Below are 17,655 nucleotides of genomic sequence, written 5' to 3' on the forward strand. Positions count from 1 at the left end.
CTCGTCTTGATCCTCGGACGAATTTTCAAGACGGAAAAGGGTAAAAGGTCGAAGTACAGGGATATCTATCAAAGCTTTAAACATGCATATTATCTAATTATCAAATCTTCAAAATCCCCTAAATGCACAAAGATGATCAAGAACAAAATAGAGACCAAGATAAAGGTAAAGGTAGAATGGGATGTATACTCGCAAAAAGTAAATAAGGCCGAGATGTTCAAATCCCCTAAGCAATCCTTGTGGGAGCTCTAATATCGAAAGCACCAGTACCACTTGAACTTGGTTTACCCAATACTATTTTAGCCGCTGGAGAAGTTAGATCATCGAAATCACCATGAAGGGTGGCTTCAGATAAGAAAGCTACTGTAGTTTCGAAAGAAGCTTTTAAGAGAGGGGATGATTTTGCTGCTATACCAGTCCGGTTAAATGGTCTATATCCACCTGCGTGTGTCTATAGATCGTACATGAAAAATTCGTCAACGCACATTCAGAATCTATCTTGGATCAATTATCGTAATCAAGTGAAAAATTTGGTAACTCACCATGTAATCTGCTATGATTGTTAAATGTCTATAATCAACTGCGATTCCATAAGCACCGAAAACACTACTGATTTCATCTATGATGGCTCTTCTGGCAGCTTCTACTCCGTATGTGGTCAAGATGGCGTAAATATCGTTGGAAGCAAGATTATCAAGGTTGACGAGTTCATCGGCCAATGCCCACATGCCTCGGAGATTGGATCCTTCCGTTATGAGTGTTCGCTAAAGAGATAGATATCAGTCATCAGTTGTCGAGAGTTGCAGTATAGATTCGCTTTCTAAAGATTAACTCACAGTAAACTCTCCTTTGTCAGAGAAGATCTTCATACATCTTCCAATATTTGTTATTTCATGAACTACAGCTGCACGACAAGTTCTTTCGATCAAATCGACCAACAACAGTTTAGGAGCATTTGCAGGGAACTGAAAAGGAAGAAAACAAGGTTAGATTGAGATCACTACTGATTTCTTGATAAAGGGTTTGGAAAACTCACTTCTAAATCGAATTGAGCAGATTTTCCAGAATGGTCATCAAAGCTAAAAGTAGTAGCGTATTTACTACCTAATTTGAACAATTCAGCCAGATCATCCGCTTTTTGGTTTTTTCGTGCTTTTTCAATCGCGTCTTCGGTGTTTATATCTCCATCTTCATCTCCATCATCATCATCACCTTCTCCGTTGTTCAATTCTTTTTCGACGAAATCTTCTAAATCTGCTATACCTGAATCTGCTTGTGAATCTTCTTCATATTCATGTTGTCTTGATTGTTGAGTTCTTTTCAATTGATATGAATCTTCATCATCATCGTCTAATTCATCATCCCTCCCACGTCTTTTGGCATTTCCTTCACCATCCACATCTGCTCCAGTTCCATTTTCAGCTTCTTCATCAGCTAAATCATCTCCACCAATCTTAACTTTCAATCCTTTACCAACTTGTAAATCTTGTTGAGCGGATTTGGCTACATTCCTCATTTCACCCAAGATCTCCTTCTTCAATCGAGGCGCGAAGCTGAATGCCAACGCTTCATGTAATTGTTCAGGAGTGATTTCGTGTTCAGGTGCATATTCTTCTGGCGGGTAGAATTCAATCAAGACGGTGTACTTTCGTTGTCTTGTACCACTTGATTCGGAGGATTTGGATGACAATCTCTCGGTGACAGTTACTCGTTCAACAACTTGAGATAAAGTTAATCGAGAAACTTGTTTGATGAAAGTTTCAGTATCACGATCAGAAATCGTTTCTCGAAGGGGTAATTTCATTGTTGGTGTGGTAGGTTTTGCTGAAGCAGTCATGACGATTTCTCTTAAACGAGGGATACCGAGGGTGACATTTGCTGCACCGTGACCAGCTAAATGGAAAGTGTTCAAAGTCATCTGCGTCGAAGGTTCTCCAACACCTTGAGAAGCAAGTAAACCAACTGCTTCTCCAGGTTCAACTAAACTTCTCATATATCTAGCTCTTGCCAAACCCAAGAATTCTTTATCTGGGATTCTCTCACTTGCGAATGGACTTGATTTGTGTTCTCCTTTTTTCGATATGTATCCGAATTTGTTGTCATCGATATATTGATTCAATTTCTTGGCATATTCTTCAGACATTGATCCTATGTGTCTTGATGGAGCAAACAGAGATAATGCAGGATCGTATTTGCGAGGTTTCTTCAAAGCTTTCTTCATATGTCCGATAGCTATATCATTTACCTTTCCGTCGACATCTCTCGGTCGGATTTTGTTCACTAAAGAAGTATGATTTCTAGCTGCAAAGTCGAAATGTTCCAAATGTTTCTGTTTGGTGACATCAAGGGAATCTTCACCGTACATGAATTGTAAGACTGAAGAATCACTATCTCTGACAGTGTGATCGTAGTGTACTCGCACACCTTCGAGATGTTTGATGAGACAACGCTGTAAATAACCGGATCGACTGGTTTTGACAGCGGTATCAATCAAACCTTCTCTTCCAGCCATACAATGGAAATAATATTCTTGAGGTCGGATACCAGTCAAGAATCGATTGGCGACATATCCACCCGCTCTAGCTGTGGTATCGAAAGGTTTGAATGCGGGTAGTGTTTTACCAGATACCATTGTCGGTACACGTCTACCTTCCAATGCTTGTTGACCTAACAGAGTTGAGATCTGGGAAGCATTGACTTTGGAACCTTTGGCACCGGAAATAGTCATCATTTGCATATTATTGTCAGGGAAAGGTCGGACCAAGTGATCGGGAAGGACGTCGTTATTGATCTTGGAAGTAGTTTTGTTGAAAGCAGATTGCATGACGGCGTCAAGACCAGCCATTAGATGGTCATCACGGAGAATTTCTTCTAATCGGATTGTGAGATTTTTGGCGGTTTCAATATCTTCAATTTTTGATCCTTCTGGAAGTCCGACATACTTCATCGCAGCGGTGGCACCATCTCCGGAAGCTTTATCCAAGATATCTTTCCTTATCTTTTCACCTTCGGCAGTCAATATCAAGTCATCCATCCTACATGAGAAAGCATTATGTTGAAGGTATTTCGTCAACAATCTACTGAGAACCCCAAGAAGTCGATTGGCGATATAAGGACCGTATAATTCATGAACGGAATGTACGAGACCATAAGCTGAAGCACCATATTGTGATTTATCTAAAACACCACATATCAAATGACCATCAAGGAAGATAACGTTCTCTTCTGACATTGTTGGATCAGACGAATCGTCTCTTGCCCATAGCTTGTTCTGCACTTTATTCTTCGAAGTCAGATTCAAACCTTTTGCATTGAGTGGGGTAAGATTTGCCAATATTGTAGACATGATTTGTTTACCGGTCCACAAAGGTCGAGGTTTGAAGATTGCCGGAGGTAAAGTAACGATTCGATCTCGACCTGTGTAGTTGTCTTCTGTTCGAAGAGCACCGTATATAAGTTGGAAATATTGTTCTCTTGTGAAGAAGGACGACTTGTTACACATCCATACACCAGCAACAACGTGATCTTGAATCAAACCTCGAAGGGGATTACCAGATGTAGGTACGAGATATTGATTATCGGTATTGGCGATGAATTTAGCTTCAGCTCGAGCGACTTCGTTTTGAGGGAAATGAATGTTCATTTCGTCACCATCGAAATCAGCATTGTAAGAGTTACAATTGGCATAGTGCATCCGAATGGTCTTTTCACCTAGTAATACCTTAACGGTGTGAACCATCATACTGGGTTTATGCAATGTTGGTTGTCGATTCAGAATGACTACATCGCCATCTTGAATATGTCGATATACCTTTTTGTTCTTCTTAGGTGGCCCAGTGCTACTTCCAATTCCATGATCGTCACCTTGAGGTGTAAGCAGTTGGTTGGCGATGGCAGTTCGCTGTTCGAGGGTTGTTCGATCCTGATAGCCACAGGCGCATTAGATCACAATCACAATGTATGTTGACTTTTACATACCAGTGAGATTTGGGTTCCATCCTCATTCTGCACCAAAGCTGCACCAGGATGAACTTTAGGACCATTTATCACTAATTGTCTCAAATAGTGCACATTTTGTTCAGTGACAGGTTCCGGGTATGTTAGCTTTTTGGCGAAAACAGGGGGGATACCAATTTCATTCGTTTCAATGTTGATATCTGGTGAAATGACAGACCGAGCAGCGTAGTTTACTCGTTTACCCTATTGTGACGGGTAAGCCTTGTTGTACCTAGATTGTTCGAGTATTAAGCTTACCATCATATGCTTCCTGAATAGACCCTCTTTCTTCTCCAATAACTGTTTGACACCTTGTGGTGGTAGTTGTCCTTGTCTCATCATGGCTGGATTCTTTGTACTATCCATGAAACTGTTGACATCATGTTGCAACTTGATTAAAGCTTCAAGCAACTTTTCGAATGCTCGAGCAGCGTCAACTTTCGCAACAGCTTCTAGGACTGCTTCTCCCTTCTCCACTTTAGCTTGTTCGATCAATCGTCCATTGTGTTCCTGTATTCGAACAGCAGTAGTGATGACAGCTGATAGAAGGGAATTTTGCGAGTTTTCGAATAGTTCATCTCCCATTTTTGCAGGAGGTCTGAAACGTGTTGGTGTGACAGGGATAACATCCATGAAGAACATATCTGCCAAAGGACCAGAGACAACTTGTTGAGGAGAAGGTCCACCATGTCTTCCATAAAGAAGTTTACAGATTTCAGGTTCTTTAGCAAAAAGTAATCGAAGATGAGCTCGAACTTCTGCGGCAGACATGACTCTTTCATTCCTTCCTCTAGCACCTTTCACTTGTCCACTTGCGGTTTTAGCTACTGCTCGTGCGATCTCTTCTTGACCTTCTTCATCCTGTTCGTTTCCGATATCTTCGGAAGATTCATCATCTTCATCTACATCCATCGCGTTGTCTTCCTCTGCACTACTTCTATCACTGTCCATCTCTATACCTTCATCGATATCTTGTGGATCAGCAGATCGTCGATGCTTGGAAAACTTGTTGCTGATAGCAAGTACATCTCGTTTTTTCAGGTTTGCCATTTTATTAGCTTGTTTGTGCTTTAGTGAGAGATCATACTCGATGATTTTGACCGCTTTCTCCTTTCGGAAAGTATAAGCGTAGCTGAGGTCCGATAATACAGCGTCAACATTCGCTTCCTAGATCAAGGTAACAGGCTGTGGAAATACACTCACGCAGCACATCGAGTACATTTACCCCAGTTCTTCTTTGAGAATTCAGCTAGAAGCCTTTTCCTTTCCTCGAAAACCAGGCCATCTTTATACGAATCTCTCGTACTTCCATTACTTGCTTTTTTGGCTGCTTCGAGTGTTGCTGATACGTATGCGTCTACTCTGACTATCAACTCTGCAGCATTCTCTTTTGTGATGGTCTTAGGTCCACCACCGCCACCAGCGATTTCTTCTTCATCATCATTAGGTTCATCATCCCGAGAAGTAGAAGTCCCCATTGCTTTGGCGAATATTGAAGCAACTTCGTGTGATTCAGTCAAAAGACCAGCATCAAGAAGTCTTATACGAGCGACGTATGAAGCGAGCTGTAAAGGGCTCATCATCAACCTGACATCGAGAGGTTGATCAATGATGGACAATGATAACTTACGATGAGCTCAGGCATCTTAAAGTGATGACAGAACAAACAGACTGTCCGTAGTAATCCATAACATTGATTCATGAAAAGAGGGTGAAAGACAGGAGTGGGAAGTTCGATATGACCGAAATGACCCGGACAAGCAAAATATGATAGGTGACATGTTTCACAGCTGAACAGGATTGCAAGATTAGCCAAACTTACTTTGGTTATGTGGTATTTGTTTTAGATCAGATAGTTCAAGTCCAAGTGGAACCGGACGACTCACACATCCCGAGCGCTCATGGGTCCTAATTTAGGATCATATAATCCTCCTCTCGTTGGCAAATTCAGGTTATCCAGCAGTATTGGGTTGTCCAGCTTTTTGACTGATATGGCTTTCACATCGTCTGATGAGAGGAATGAGAAGGACAACGAGGTCACCTCTGAATGGATAGAATGGGAGATATCCATCGTGACAATGTATTTCTTGAGGTGTTCAGTTGCCAGTGTCGAAAAGGGGAGATTTATAGGAGAGAGAAACGGGGCGACGAGTCGGTAAGTTGTCGGGAGAGAGTCCTCGTCGCCTTTTGTTGATGATATAGGGTATATGAAAGAATTAAAGGTGTATTTGGGAAGTGCTGTTTTGTCGTTGAAGCATAGATGAATGATATGGAAGAAATATGGGATTCAACTTTTCAAAGCAGGAACTGAAATTCTGAAAATTAGCTTTTACGTAAACTTCATCCCATCTTACCACGTGTTTTTCCCGGATGTATCGACTGAATTCACTTCCGGTTGTCCTACTGTATATATAACAGAGAAGATCTTGTTTTTATCTTCTATTCAGACCAGACGAACTGTATCATTAGCACCGACATTTAATCTGGAAGTATCAGAGAACGGTAGCGCAAGATTCGCCTTTAGTGAACGCACCTGCCGTTCGCCCTGTCAAGTCGCCTGCCTTCCAATCGCACGCGCCTTGCTGGCTACCAATTTGAGGAGTATGGGTCCACTGAATGATCCGGATGGGTAAATTCCTTGTCCTGTACGACTACCTGTTCAGGAAGACTCGCTGATCGCTTTCCTTTCGAATACTTAGGCAATTCCACCGTGCAGTAGATATTGTACAAAGGTTAGTCCTCACTCGAATGGTCATACGAAGAGGTAATGGCTGACAAGGATTACAGTTTACCGAAAGGCGGTCCTGTCCAGACTTCATACGAAGAAAAATTATGGCTTTACTCTTTGTATAAACAAGGTGAGATCTTTCGAGATTTGTTTCGTTGCTTCGTTCGGAAGACGAAAGCTAAATTCACCCAATTTGATTAGCTACAGAAGGAGATATATCAATTCCAAGACCTGGTATGTTGGATATACTAGGGAAGGCGAAATGGTATGTATCTGAATTGGACATAACGAATGTTGTTTCGAAAACTGACCCGGAGCACATGATATAGGGACGCGTGGAATAAACAGAAAGGGATCGATAAGAAAGAAGCTAAACGTTTATATGTCACTGCTCTGTTGAAAGTGAGTCGTCATTGGCATTTGTTTGCTTTGGAGTAGACATTTGAGAGATAAGAGAAGTGCGGTCCACTATGGGAGTGGATGAGAAGTGGGGCATGGGCAACGCAAATTAGGACAGCGGATGGAGGTGACCGATGGTCAGGTTTGACTAAGATACTTACCCAGATGGAACTGGGCTGACAAGTCTCAATGTCATTTAGATACTACGAAAACACGGTGATTCAGAAGGATCTCAAGGTCATATAGCAGAGTTGGAATCCTTCGTCGGCGTTCAAGGATCAACATTATCTCTACCACCTCGACCGGTTTCTCCTGCATCTTCCACATCGTCATATCATTCATCACAAGCTTCACCACCTTCTCAACCTTCACCACCTAAATACCCTTTACTCCCACCAGATCCACTGCTACCTCCACCGGACGTAGCTGAAGATATAGTACCTCCATCTGCATTGACCTCTTCTCATCGATCTCTTCTTAGCTTATCGCAGGCAAATAACATACCTCCCATCGAAGGCAATTATGGAGGAATATCACTTGGTGCACCACATGTTGCTTCTAGAACGCATAGTTTGGCTGGAGGTGGCAGGAATAGTACCCATGGTGAAAGACCAAACATCACTGGAGGCTCGATACATTCATTCCGTCAAAGAACGAACGAAAGTAACTATCAAGGACAAATGAGAAACCCAGGTGCTGCTAGTGGGTTACCATTTTCAAGAGATTTTATCAATGTTCAACAACAACAAAGAACACCTGAAATGAGCTCGTCACCTTATTTAGGACTAAACGTCCCTACACCGATATATCCGAATAGACCTGGACCCGGAAGTAATTCAACTTTTGCTCAAGCACCTATCAATATCCCATTGGTATTACAAAATATCCAAACTTCATTGACTGCTCTACATGAAAGGTTATCAACTCTGGAAAGAACTCAAGCTATGATACTAAGGAAAGATGAAAGGAAAAAAGGTTGGTTTTGGGGCAGTACAGAAGAAGATGAGTTAGATCAACTAGAAGATGAAAACGATAATATCAATGGGAACGTCAATCGGAACGGTAATAATAGATCAAGAACTCGAAGTTCAGAAAGTCATATCACAGTGACCAGAGTAAAACGGAGGAAAGGCAAGTTATCAGCTAGATTAATGTGGTATATCCTCACTGCGGTACGAAGAGCTTTAGTAGATGTAGGTGTAGGTTTATTAGTCACAATTGCAGGCATCATCGTTTTAGGGGGTGGATGGAGGAGAGCGAGGTGGACTTTGGGTATACTGCAAGCTAGATTTCAAAGATACCTCACTGAAGGACTAAAATAGTCTAAAATATATTCATGAAAAGATCGTTGTATATAGAGTAAGAATTGGTAGGATGTCAAGATGGAGGATGTAAGACAAAAGGGTATACCATATATATATATACTTAATGGTCATGTTGTAATTACGTTTATTTTCATATTGCTCATATACAATGCACGAATTAATCATGATATCCGCGATTTTATCTTCCAGCCTAGGTATATATCCATAGTTGTCTGATGATCTTGGCATGAGTGCTCTTGGTATAGATTCATCGCTTAGAAGAATCTGTACCAAATGAACAAGATGAAGAAGAATCCGATTCCACCTACGGGAGCCCATTTTCGAAGTAGAGCTTGTAAGTTTATATTCCTAGCTGCTTTTCTATATTTAGCAGATTCCGATCGAAGTGAAGTCGATAAATGCGACATTCCTAAAGGTGAACAAATCAAAGTCAACATCAGCTTGAAGATCTTACGTGGCATTGACAGCATTTATAGCTGTGAGTTTCGCGATGACTGAGGACAATTGAGTTAACACTAACGATCTAAGGAATCACCTCTCCATAGTAAATCTTCCATATTCTTAGTCATGATTCGAGTTACATCTTGTAGGTTTTCATTGAGTTGATCTAGTTGATTTGGTGGTTGTGAAGATGAAGATGAAGAAGCTGCCGTTCCACCACCTTGAGTCAACGTCCTTGAATCTCTATAGAGTCTTGTAGTCTTAGATATGAATGTGTCTATTATTCCCATCAGCATACAATATGATGAGGTCTCAAGAGATCTCTTTGGATGAAGAATAGTGGTTCATGATCCTGCATAACTCACCAAATCCCATGAACGCATAAGGTCTGGTAACACCATCGATTTTACCTTCATAACTTCTTTGAAACTCTTTTGACAATTCATCTAGATAACTGAAAGCTAATTTTCTGGGATAATTCGAATCACATATACACATATAAATCACTTTCTCCACAATGAGGTAGCTACGATGAGCAACAGTCAGCTGCATCCTCATCAACGATACAGTTAGTGATATCATATTATCGCATGTCGTATGATATACGACTCGAAGATGAGATGTTCTTCACCAATGAACTTACTGCAATGTATATTGACCTGATTCAATCGAACATGCAGGTTCACTATTTGCGTTCAATCTTCTGAATATCAATTTCGATTGTTGCTTATACTCCGTCAAAGCTTTTTCCGTCTGGAATATCATATCGTGTCAGTCCTTATTGTCAGCTTGATCGATGCTTCTTGTGACGAACGAAGGGAATCGTCGCAAGCCAAACTTACGTTTTCATCATCCACACTCGCCGCTAATGGCAATCCATCTGTCACTCTGAATATGGTTGTTGACCTGACCATCTTGTTCTTGTGTTTTTGTCGTGGATTAGATACCTTCCAAGAAGATATGTTCTTTGAAATAGAATTAAGACGTGTCAACCACTGAAAAGAGTCGTATCCGGGCGGTTAAATGCGGGGCAAACGGCCATATTACGTAAACCAGCGAATTCACACATTTCAACGAAGTTGACAAGCGAATTCTGATTGACAAAAGAGTAAAATATAGCAATCTCTGTTCTTCTTCACATCTCTACACATCACTTGTAAATTCAGACGTCAACGATTTCGAAAAGCAATCATAAACAACCCTCGAACTGATCAAATCAGAATTGAGAGAAAGATCTCAACGGCTCTTAGGTCTAATTCGGCCAACACACCATCCAGTCTTTCGCGAGTCAATCGAAGAGGCGAATATATTATAACACAGAACTGATCTCGACAACCTACTATATCCTCCGATAAATCCCGCCCATCATGTCGACGGTGTTCTATCGTTGGGGAGCGGGTCGAAATGAGCAACGAGTCACATTCGACGGTACACACATCTCAGTGTTTGATCTGAAGAGAGAGATCATCTTGGGTAATAAGATGGGTAATGGTAAAGATTTCGATATTGGTGTTTTCGATAATGTTACTGGAGAAGGTATGTCTAAATTGAAACTTATCATCTATCGAGTGTCCTTGATATGTTCTGTCTGTGCTTTTTAGTCATGATAATGAAACTGACACTGATTCGCGGATTTATGGTATTACAGAATTCAAAGATGATGATCATCAAATACCGAGATCGTCTTCTCTCATAGCACGTAGATTGCCTTCTTCGGCAAAAGGAAGAGGTAATGCACAAAATTACATAGCTGGAACTTCAGCCGCAGATTCTCTGACAGGGGATCATAGAATTGAATCTCATGCAAGACAGGCGATGCAGGACAAACAGAATAAAATAGGTGGATTAAGAGGTACAGGAGGCAATTTCGGTAGTTTAACTAAGAGGTTTGATGGTAAAGATGACGCAAAGGTGAGTGTCAGTTTGATCAAGTCATTGAAGTCTGCATCGTCGTAAAAGGTGGTTCGTGATAATGAGAGCTGAGAGTTGACACTTTATTTCATTTGATAGCCCGGAGAACCTAGCATACCGATATCCACAGGAAACGCAGAAGAAGATGCTAGGATTCAAGCTATGTTGGCTCAGGGTGCGGAGACTTGGGAACAGATGCAAGAAGACATGTCAGCGTGAGTGTAGATCTCCATCTTCCTGTGATTGCCTGAGCTAATTATCGTATTACTACAGCGGATATCGAGCTCCGGCAGCTAGGGCTGCAAGAACGAATAAACCTTCCGGATCAGCCGTAGCAGCAGCTAGTGCAAAGTATGACTTTGGCTTACAACATGATAAAGAACCTCCGACGGGCTATATTTGTTATCGATGTGGTAAAAAAGGTGAGGAAATTTGCAGATTGCAGACCGTATGATGTACCAGCTAATAAACGGAAAATCGTGTTTCAGGTCATTGGATTGAGAACTGTCCGGATAACGAAGATCCAGCGGCGAACGAAAGGAAGAGATTTGTCAGAGTCACTGGTATTCCTAGGAGTTTCCTGAAGACCGTCGAAACCCCTGGTGGAGCAGAAGGTTCTAGTGGAGGTGCTATGTTGACTGCAGATGGTGGATTTGTACGTGCTGTACCTGATCAGTGAGTGAAACTTGTCATCTCAAGTGGGTGTAAATACTTCGACAGTCTTGTGCTAATGCTTGTGGGTTTCTCAGGCGCCAGTGGCAAAAGCAAGCTGCAGCAAAACCCAGAGCATTGACTGGAGCAGACGTCCGTGATGCACAACCATTAGACGCATCGATAACATGTTCAATATGTAAAAAATTAGTTTGGGAAGCTACCAAAACACCTTGTTGTCAAACTGCTTATTGTGAAGAATGTATCCAAAATTATTTGGTTGAACATGATTTCGAATGTCCAACATGTGAATCAAAGGTACCAAGTCTAGATAAATTGGTTGTTGATGATGAATTGAGGGAAAAGGTCGGTAAATACGTTGATGGAGAAGTTGAAAGAAGCAAAGAGGAGAAATTAGAAGAAGACCAAGCAAAGGCTGAAGCCGAAGGTGAGGGGGAAGGTGAAAATGTAGTTGAAAAAGGTGAAAAAGGTGCTGAAGAGGTGAGCTTTAAATTTTATCAGCATGAACGGAGTATGGGCCTTACTAACGAATTTTCGTTTTCATAGGATGAAGAAGGAGCCATATCATCCGAAAAAGTTGAACATAATGCAAAGCCGAATCCACGATCAAATGGAAACCTGAACGGGAATGCACTCAATAGAAACCAGATAATATGTGCAAATGGCCAAGCTGTAAACGTTGATGATTTAACGCCACATATCATTAACCAATATCTGATCGGGGTGAGTGTCATCAATCTGAAATTGAGCATCAAATATTCAGAGTCGAGTTTGCTGATTTTGGTGGAAACTGTACAGGCCAAGAAAATGTTGCTTAACCCGTCATTATCACCACCTGCCAGACTGATCCTAAATCAACAAATCCAATTACTTCAAGCGCAATTGTTGCAAATGCAATTGATGAATGTCAACGGGATGGGAATGAACGTGTCCCTAGGTCAAATGGGTGGAGCCGGTGGAGGAAATGGTATGCATGCGGCACAAAATAACTTTAATGGGATGAATGGTATGAACCCAAATCAAAATCAAAACCAACATCAGATGAACATGGGCATGGGCATGGGCATGGGTATGGGCATGGTGGATCATTTCAACGGAAATGGAAATGGTAATGGAATGAATCAGTTTCCCATGGGAATGGGTAATCAAGGATTCCAACCACCACAACCGCAACAACAAAATTTCCATCAACCTCCACAAATGCCTTTTGGCGGAGGTGGAGGCGGTGGCATGCCTAATAGAGGTGGTTTTAGAGGTGGTTTTAGGGGCGGTTTCAGAGGTAGAGGTGGACATCCACCAATACCTTCTTTCGCGCAAGGTAGAGTACCTCCTTCTGGTCCTATCTCAAGAGGCCCATTAGCGGCGATGGGTATGGGTATCAATGGCGCAAAAAGAAACGCAGAAGATGATATTGGTGGTGAAGTTAAACAACAAAAAGTCATGTAGATTTGAACGTTGTAACATTGAGCTGATGGATTGTATATGTATTTGACGTTGCATCTAACATTCTCAAATGCATTGCACCGGAATTCTCAGCTTTGTAGCGGCAAACCAGATAAAGATCGTTGATGGGTGCGAGCGATGCGCTTGTACAGTACATGTCAAGGAACTGCGTAATGTTTACAAACTATTATACGTATACAATCAGTATGAAAGTCAACCCACCTTTCCGAGTCAAACACTTGTATAACATACACCTCAAACCTTGTTCTGCTCCGTTTCACGTCACCAATCACTATCAGAGTCAAGAGAATCTGGATCTTGTCCAGCCTGAATCGCTTTCAAACGCTCTCTTTCTAATCTTGCTTTTCGTAATTTCATATGGAATCCTGACATTTGATCCCATATCTTCAACGCTTCGTGCATTTCTCTCACACTGATATAATTGTCTCGCCAAAGAACCTAATTGCATGGAAATATCAGTTTGTTTCATTCGTTGAGTGGTCATTCAAATTCTCGTTGTGTGAGAATCTGACCCAGTCAAAGGTGAAGAGGCCTTAGGAACATACTTGGAAATTATCGCATATTTCTCTATCGAGGTGAGCGCGATGCATCACGTTGCCATATGCTCGGATGAAGGAGTTATAGTACTCGGAACGATCTGAAGCTGGTATGGGACTAGGTAGATTCGTTGTCAGCTTGAGTTGGAGTGATTTAACCACCAAAATTTTGCTTACCCTCTTTGGAATACCCATCTGTTCCAACAGCAAGCCATGAATCTCTGTTTCTCGGTTAGCTGAAGGCCACGATCAGTTTCCATCACTTCTGGTCAATTTTCCACTGATATACTCACGTGATATCGAGTCCAAGTAATCGACTGAAAGGGCCGACTCCTGTCAGCAAACAACTTGCATATACTAGGTAGAGACAACTTACTTCTTCCTGATCCCTGATCATATACCTGTAAAAGCCTCCATCCCATACTTCATCCAATGCAGGGAAGAGATCCGCCAAGGTCCCAGGATCGATCCTCGTTGACCACTTGGTGTATTCATTCACCCTGTTGCGCATAGATGGTCCCGCCAACCCATTGGACAACGATGTTATATCCGGTTTGATATCAAGATTGTCTATTTGTACCGTCATTGGCCGGCTTTCAACAGCTGCCGACAACGTAGGTCGATCGGTGCTAGAATCGGTTTGAAGGTCTGCAGCAATTGCAGATTCGAATATGGTAGGCGCAGATGCACTTGCAATATGATTGTTCTCATTCGTTGTGGAAGGAATCGTCGCGGGAGGCAAGGCGGCTTGTGAACCAATGTCTGATGCATGGACTGCAGATCGACCGGATGGGGTACCTTGTCTTGGAGTCGAGTTGGTTCTATACACTGATTCACCTGGAATTTCATTCTGGCCATGTACAGGTATGATCTCCATTTCCGTTGTCGATCCGAGCGTATCAATAGAGTCAGGTAGGGTTATCGTTCGTACAGAGCCAGCTTGACTTTGCACGATTGGAACTGCGTGTGTAGAAGTGCTTTTTGTTGAGATGGTCTCTGACCTGTCTATGGTATCGACTGCTACTCTATCCGTCGTAGTTGTGGAATCGACCGGTGCGATGGGAGTCGAGGGGGATACCATTACATCGGATTCTGAGACTATTTGAGGGGCAGCGTACGCTATGGCTGAATGCGAGGAGATTGACACTCGATCTGAGGTAGGTTCCGATGTGGGTTGCATGATAAGTCCTGGCAGAGGGTCTATATCCATTTCTTGGCTTGGCTCAGATGAAGCAGTATCGGGAATTGTTTGGCCATCGGTAAAAGCGCCAACCTGGGCTGATGCGGTGGGATTTTCTTTTGTCCTTACACCAGTTGGCTGTTTGAACGATACGAGTTTTATTGTGATTGTTCGCCGATCGCCCAGCTACGAGACATGCAATCATTAATAACTGAAAAATCACCTGCGAAGGAATACCGTCGCGATGATGAGAACTCACTTTTCGCCTCTCAATAACGCCATTGAAATTACCCCCGTGTAGCAAAGCTAGATAAGTAGCGATTTCTTCCTCTTCGTCAAACATGGACAATTCTTCATCCTTGAGGCCACAAATTGAACGATGCGTCGTTTGAGTGGCCTGAAAGTCGATCTGGACGTTATTGTTCTGTTTCGCGACGATGTTTGGTTTCAGCAGACCTAAAGATTGAGAAGGATCTATCGCGCAGGTAGGCTTTGGCGAAATCTCTAAACTGGTTCCGTCGAATTTAGATTGAAGAACGAAATTGTTCAATCTCCTGAGAAATCTTCCGTTCATATCATGAAAGTTCGTCCAATCACTCTCAAAGTCTCCTTGACCTACCGACCATTTTTCATTGCCTTTAAAGAACCGTGCGTGTATTTTGATAGATGGTGGGAGGTGCATTCTTGCTGATTCAGGTAGATCAATTGGACGAGAATGGTAGAGGATGGCCGTCTTCCCCTCAGGTCCAGGAACGGACATGCCTTGCAATTGGTGTAGCATGGTAGCACAATCTTCCGAGTCCTAATACACAACTTCATCAGCCCCTGCGAATCTATTCGTACATCTGGTGACTATGTCACATGTAGATTGACTTACCCCTGATCTCCTGATCCTAAGATGAACCGAACTAGGTAAGTCGTCCTCTCTTAGTGCAGTCCTGGAAGTAACGTCGAATCGACCGGACCGGAAGTATATATAACGATGTTCTCGACTGATCAAGTAGTGAGTATTTGAAACTTTCACTGTTGGAGGGAGATTCAAACTGACGAAGAATATATGGTTCTCCTGCTTTCGTCCCACCCGTTCCAGAAGTTCTCAAAATTCCTCGGTGGTCGTAAGTCCCTTTTACTCAGGTACTGAAATTTCTGTCTGGCTATTCCAGCGACACCCATTCTTATATTCCTCTTGAGGAATGGCCAATTGCTTTTCTTTGGTAATATTACCTAGAAGGGAGTGAGTTGTAAGCATACGGTCCTATACCATCAAAAAGTGTAATGGTCACATACCAATTTTCTGCCATTACATTTCTGCTTTATCAGAGACATCTTTCGGAGACATTGCCGTCTTTCCTGCCATTCAGGTGTACCAATGAGATCATCTTCTCTGTCCGAGGAAGAACATCTAGGATAATTGTGCCAAAATTTGTCGGAAGGGTCAGATGCGACCACCCAAATATCATTCAATCTTACTGGTTTGTGACGGATGGGTTCCTTTATCACCCAAGATGGGGGTACTGAGGCAGCTGTTTGGGGTGCATTCATCTCATCTGATCTTGCTGTTACCTCCGTTGGCGTTGATGGTTGTTCATTCTGTGATCTTTCTATGTTTGCAGGAAGTTGAAAAGGTTGACTAGGGGTTACTTGCTGTTCAAGAACATGTTTTAATCCTTCCTCAGGAGGCTCCTCTTTCACTTTCTCTATCGGCTCATTGCCATATCCATCTTCGTCATCACTATCGATCATCGTGAAATCGATGATGGCAGTATTCATCCTAGATGTAGATCTTGAGGTGCTAATAACGCTGTGACTTGCCTTTGATCGTTTCGCAAGTGAGTTTTGTGGAGACACAATTTCCAGTTGTCGTTTCCTGGGAGTCGTTTGTATCTCATTGATACGCGATGCATGATTAGAGGTCACAGTTTGGTTGTTGAGCGAGCTGTTGGAAGTATGTTCCCTAGCCGGTGTAGACCTGACCTGACCAGAATTGGAAGGAGTATGTGTCGACGAATTTGGAGGTTGGTAAGGTCGAGAATTCGAAAGATGGACAGGTGGATCTCCTCTTGTACTTGAGGTTGACGGTATAGATTTGGCAGGGCGAGCCTGCGTCGTCGAGGCCTTCGTCTGAGTGGGAGAAGCGGGGAGTCTGAAGCGTGATGGACCTGAAGGTGTATTTCGTAAAGCGGAAGAAGGATGCCTGACAGATTTTCCACCATAATTGGTTTTTGGGTTCACCAGTTCATCAAGATATTGTGTTATTGTAGTAGTAGCGTTCGGCGATGTAGTGTCGCTCACACGAGAGCTCGTTTGTGTGATCTTGGGAGGAGCAGCTGCTTTTGATGCCGTAGGAGCATTGGTCCGATTGCTTGAATGAAACGAACTCCCAGCGGTCGGTGTAGGATTATTAAGGAAAGCGCTAGAATCAGGAGTGCGAGTAGAACCACTTGAACCGATATTTCCCTTGATTGATCGAAGTCCCTTTTCAGATTCTAAGCCGTTCCGAGCAGCACCAGTCTTTGAACTTTCGCCCGGTTCTCTTCCACCAGAGCCCCTTTTGACAGTGGGAACACTGCTGTTGACGCGAGGTATGAGCGATCCATTGCTAGTGATTTTCCTCGCTCTACCAGGATTTCCATCGCCGGTGACTCCGTTTGTTCCAGAAGCAGTGCTGAGCTTATCATCGATCCTCACAGGTTGACTCTGTCTCTTCAAGGCATGGATTGAGAGAGGAATTCTTGGTTTATTGGGAATACTGTTCGCGGATGAATCCGAAGGTCGAGGAGTGGTCGTTGTATTCATCGCTGGGTGAGCATAGTAGTTTTGTGTACCTATAGCCACATCCAGCCCGTGGTGTATACCTTAATTCCTGACTATGTAGAGTCTTTATCGTTTTTAGTAGTACAGGAGTGAGTAGAAGAAGAAGAAGATGGCAGAGATGAGATAGTCGCGTGTGAGGATGGTAATGTTTTCTCTGCGAAAAAAAAAAAGCAAGATGTGCCTTGTCAT

General features: G+C 42.6%; 5 protein-coding genes across 5 annotated transcripts; 2 read left to right on the plus strand and 3 right to left on the minus strand.

The window, feature by feature from the left end:
* Window positions 1-226: 226 nt before the first annotated feature.
* Window positions 227-6,067, minus strand: IL334_004803 (uncharacterized protein; the record flags this gene model as incomplete). The annotated part of the gene is made up of 9 exons (XM_062936518.1): window positions 227-451; window positions 543-764; window positions 837-965; window positions 1,037-3,922; window positions 3,979-4,200; window positions 4,255-5,128; window positions 5,200-5,561; window positions 5,627-5,786; window positions 5,883-6,067. 9 exons carry the CDS (start codon window positions 6,065-6,067, stop codon window positions 227-229), a joined length of 5,265 nt encoding a protein of 1,754 aa, XP_062792569.1.
* Window positions 6,068-6,599: 532 nt separating this feature from the next.
* IL334_004804 (uncharacterized protein) lies at window positions 6,600-8,445 on the plus strand (the record flags this gene model as incomplete). Its single annotated transcript, XM_062936519.1, has 6 exons — window positions 6,600-6,625; window positions 6,696-6,728; window positions 6,784-6,854; window positions 6,926-6,989; window positions 7,054-7,126; window positions 7,324-8,445. 6 exons carry the CDS (start codon window positions 6,600-6,602, stop codon window positions 8,443-8,445), a joined length of 1,389 nt encoding a protein of 462 aa, XP_062792570.1.
* Window positions 8,446-8,702: 257 nt separating this feature from the next.
* IL334_004805 (uncharacterized protein) lies at window positions 8,703-9,803 on the minus strand (the record flags this gene model as incomplete). The annotated part of the gene is made up of 5 exons (XM_062936520.1): window positions 8,703-8,857; window positions 8,969-9,166; window positions 9,255-9,415; window positions 9,533-9,642; window positions 9,732-9,803. The coding sequence occupies 5 exons, from the start codon at window positions 9,801-9,803 to the stop codon at window positions 8,703-8,705; spliced, it is 696 nt and encodes a 231-aa protein (XP_062792571.1).
* Window positions 9,804-10,256: 453 nt separating this feature from the next.
* IL334_004806 (uncharacterized protein) lies at window positions 10,257-12,918 on the plus strand (the record flags this gene model as incomplete). Its single annotated transcript, XM_062936521.1, has 8 exons — window positions 10,257-10,425; window positions 10,538-10,800; window positions 10,900-11,015; window positions 11,074-11,222; window positions 11,289-11,475; window positions 11,550-11,952; window positions 12,019-12,195; window positions 12,271-12,918. 8 exons carry the CDS (start codon window positions 10,257-10,259, stop codon window positions 12,916-12,918), a joined length of 2,112 nt encoding a protein of 703 aa, XP_062792572.1.
* A 279-nt stretch (window positions 12,919-13,197) lies between these two features.
* On the minus strand, window positions 13,198-17,448 carry IL334_004807 (uncharacterized protein; the record flags this gene model as incomplete). The annotated part of the gene is made up of 9 exons (XM_062936522.1): window positions 13,198-13,374; window positions 13,482-13,590; window positions 13,650-13,708; window positions 13,766-13,789; window positions 13,849-14,838; window positions 14,912-15,454; window positions 15,530-15,644; window positions 15,701-15,876; window positions 15,940-17,448. 9 exons carry the CDS (start codon window positions 17,446-17,448, stop codon window positions 13,198-13,200), a joined length of 3,702 nt encoding a protein of 1,233 aa, XP_062792573.1.
* Window positions 17,449-17,655: the final 207 nt, after the last annotated feature.

The sequence above is a fragment of the Kwoniella shivajii genome, chromosome 6 (assembly GCF_035658355.1).
Source record: "Kwoniella shivajii chromosome 6, complete sequence".
Taxonomy (NCBI): domain Eukaryota; kingdom Fungi; phylum Basidiomycota; class Tremellomycetes; order Tremellales; family Cryptococcaceae; genus Kwoniella; species Kwoniella shivajii.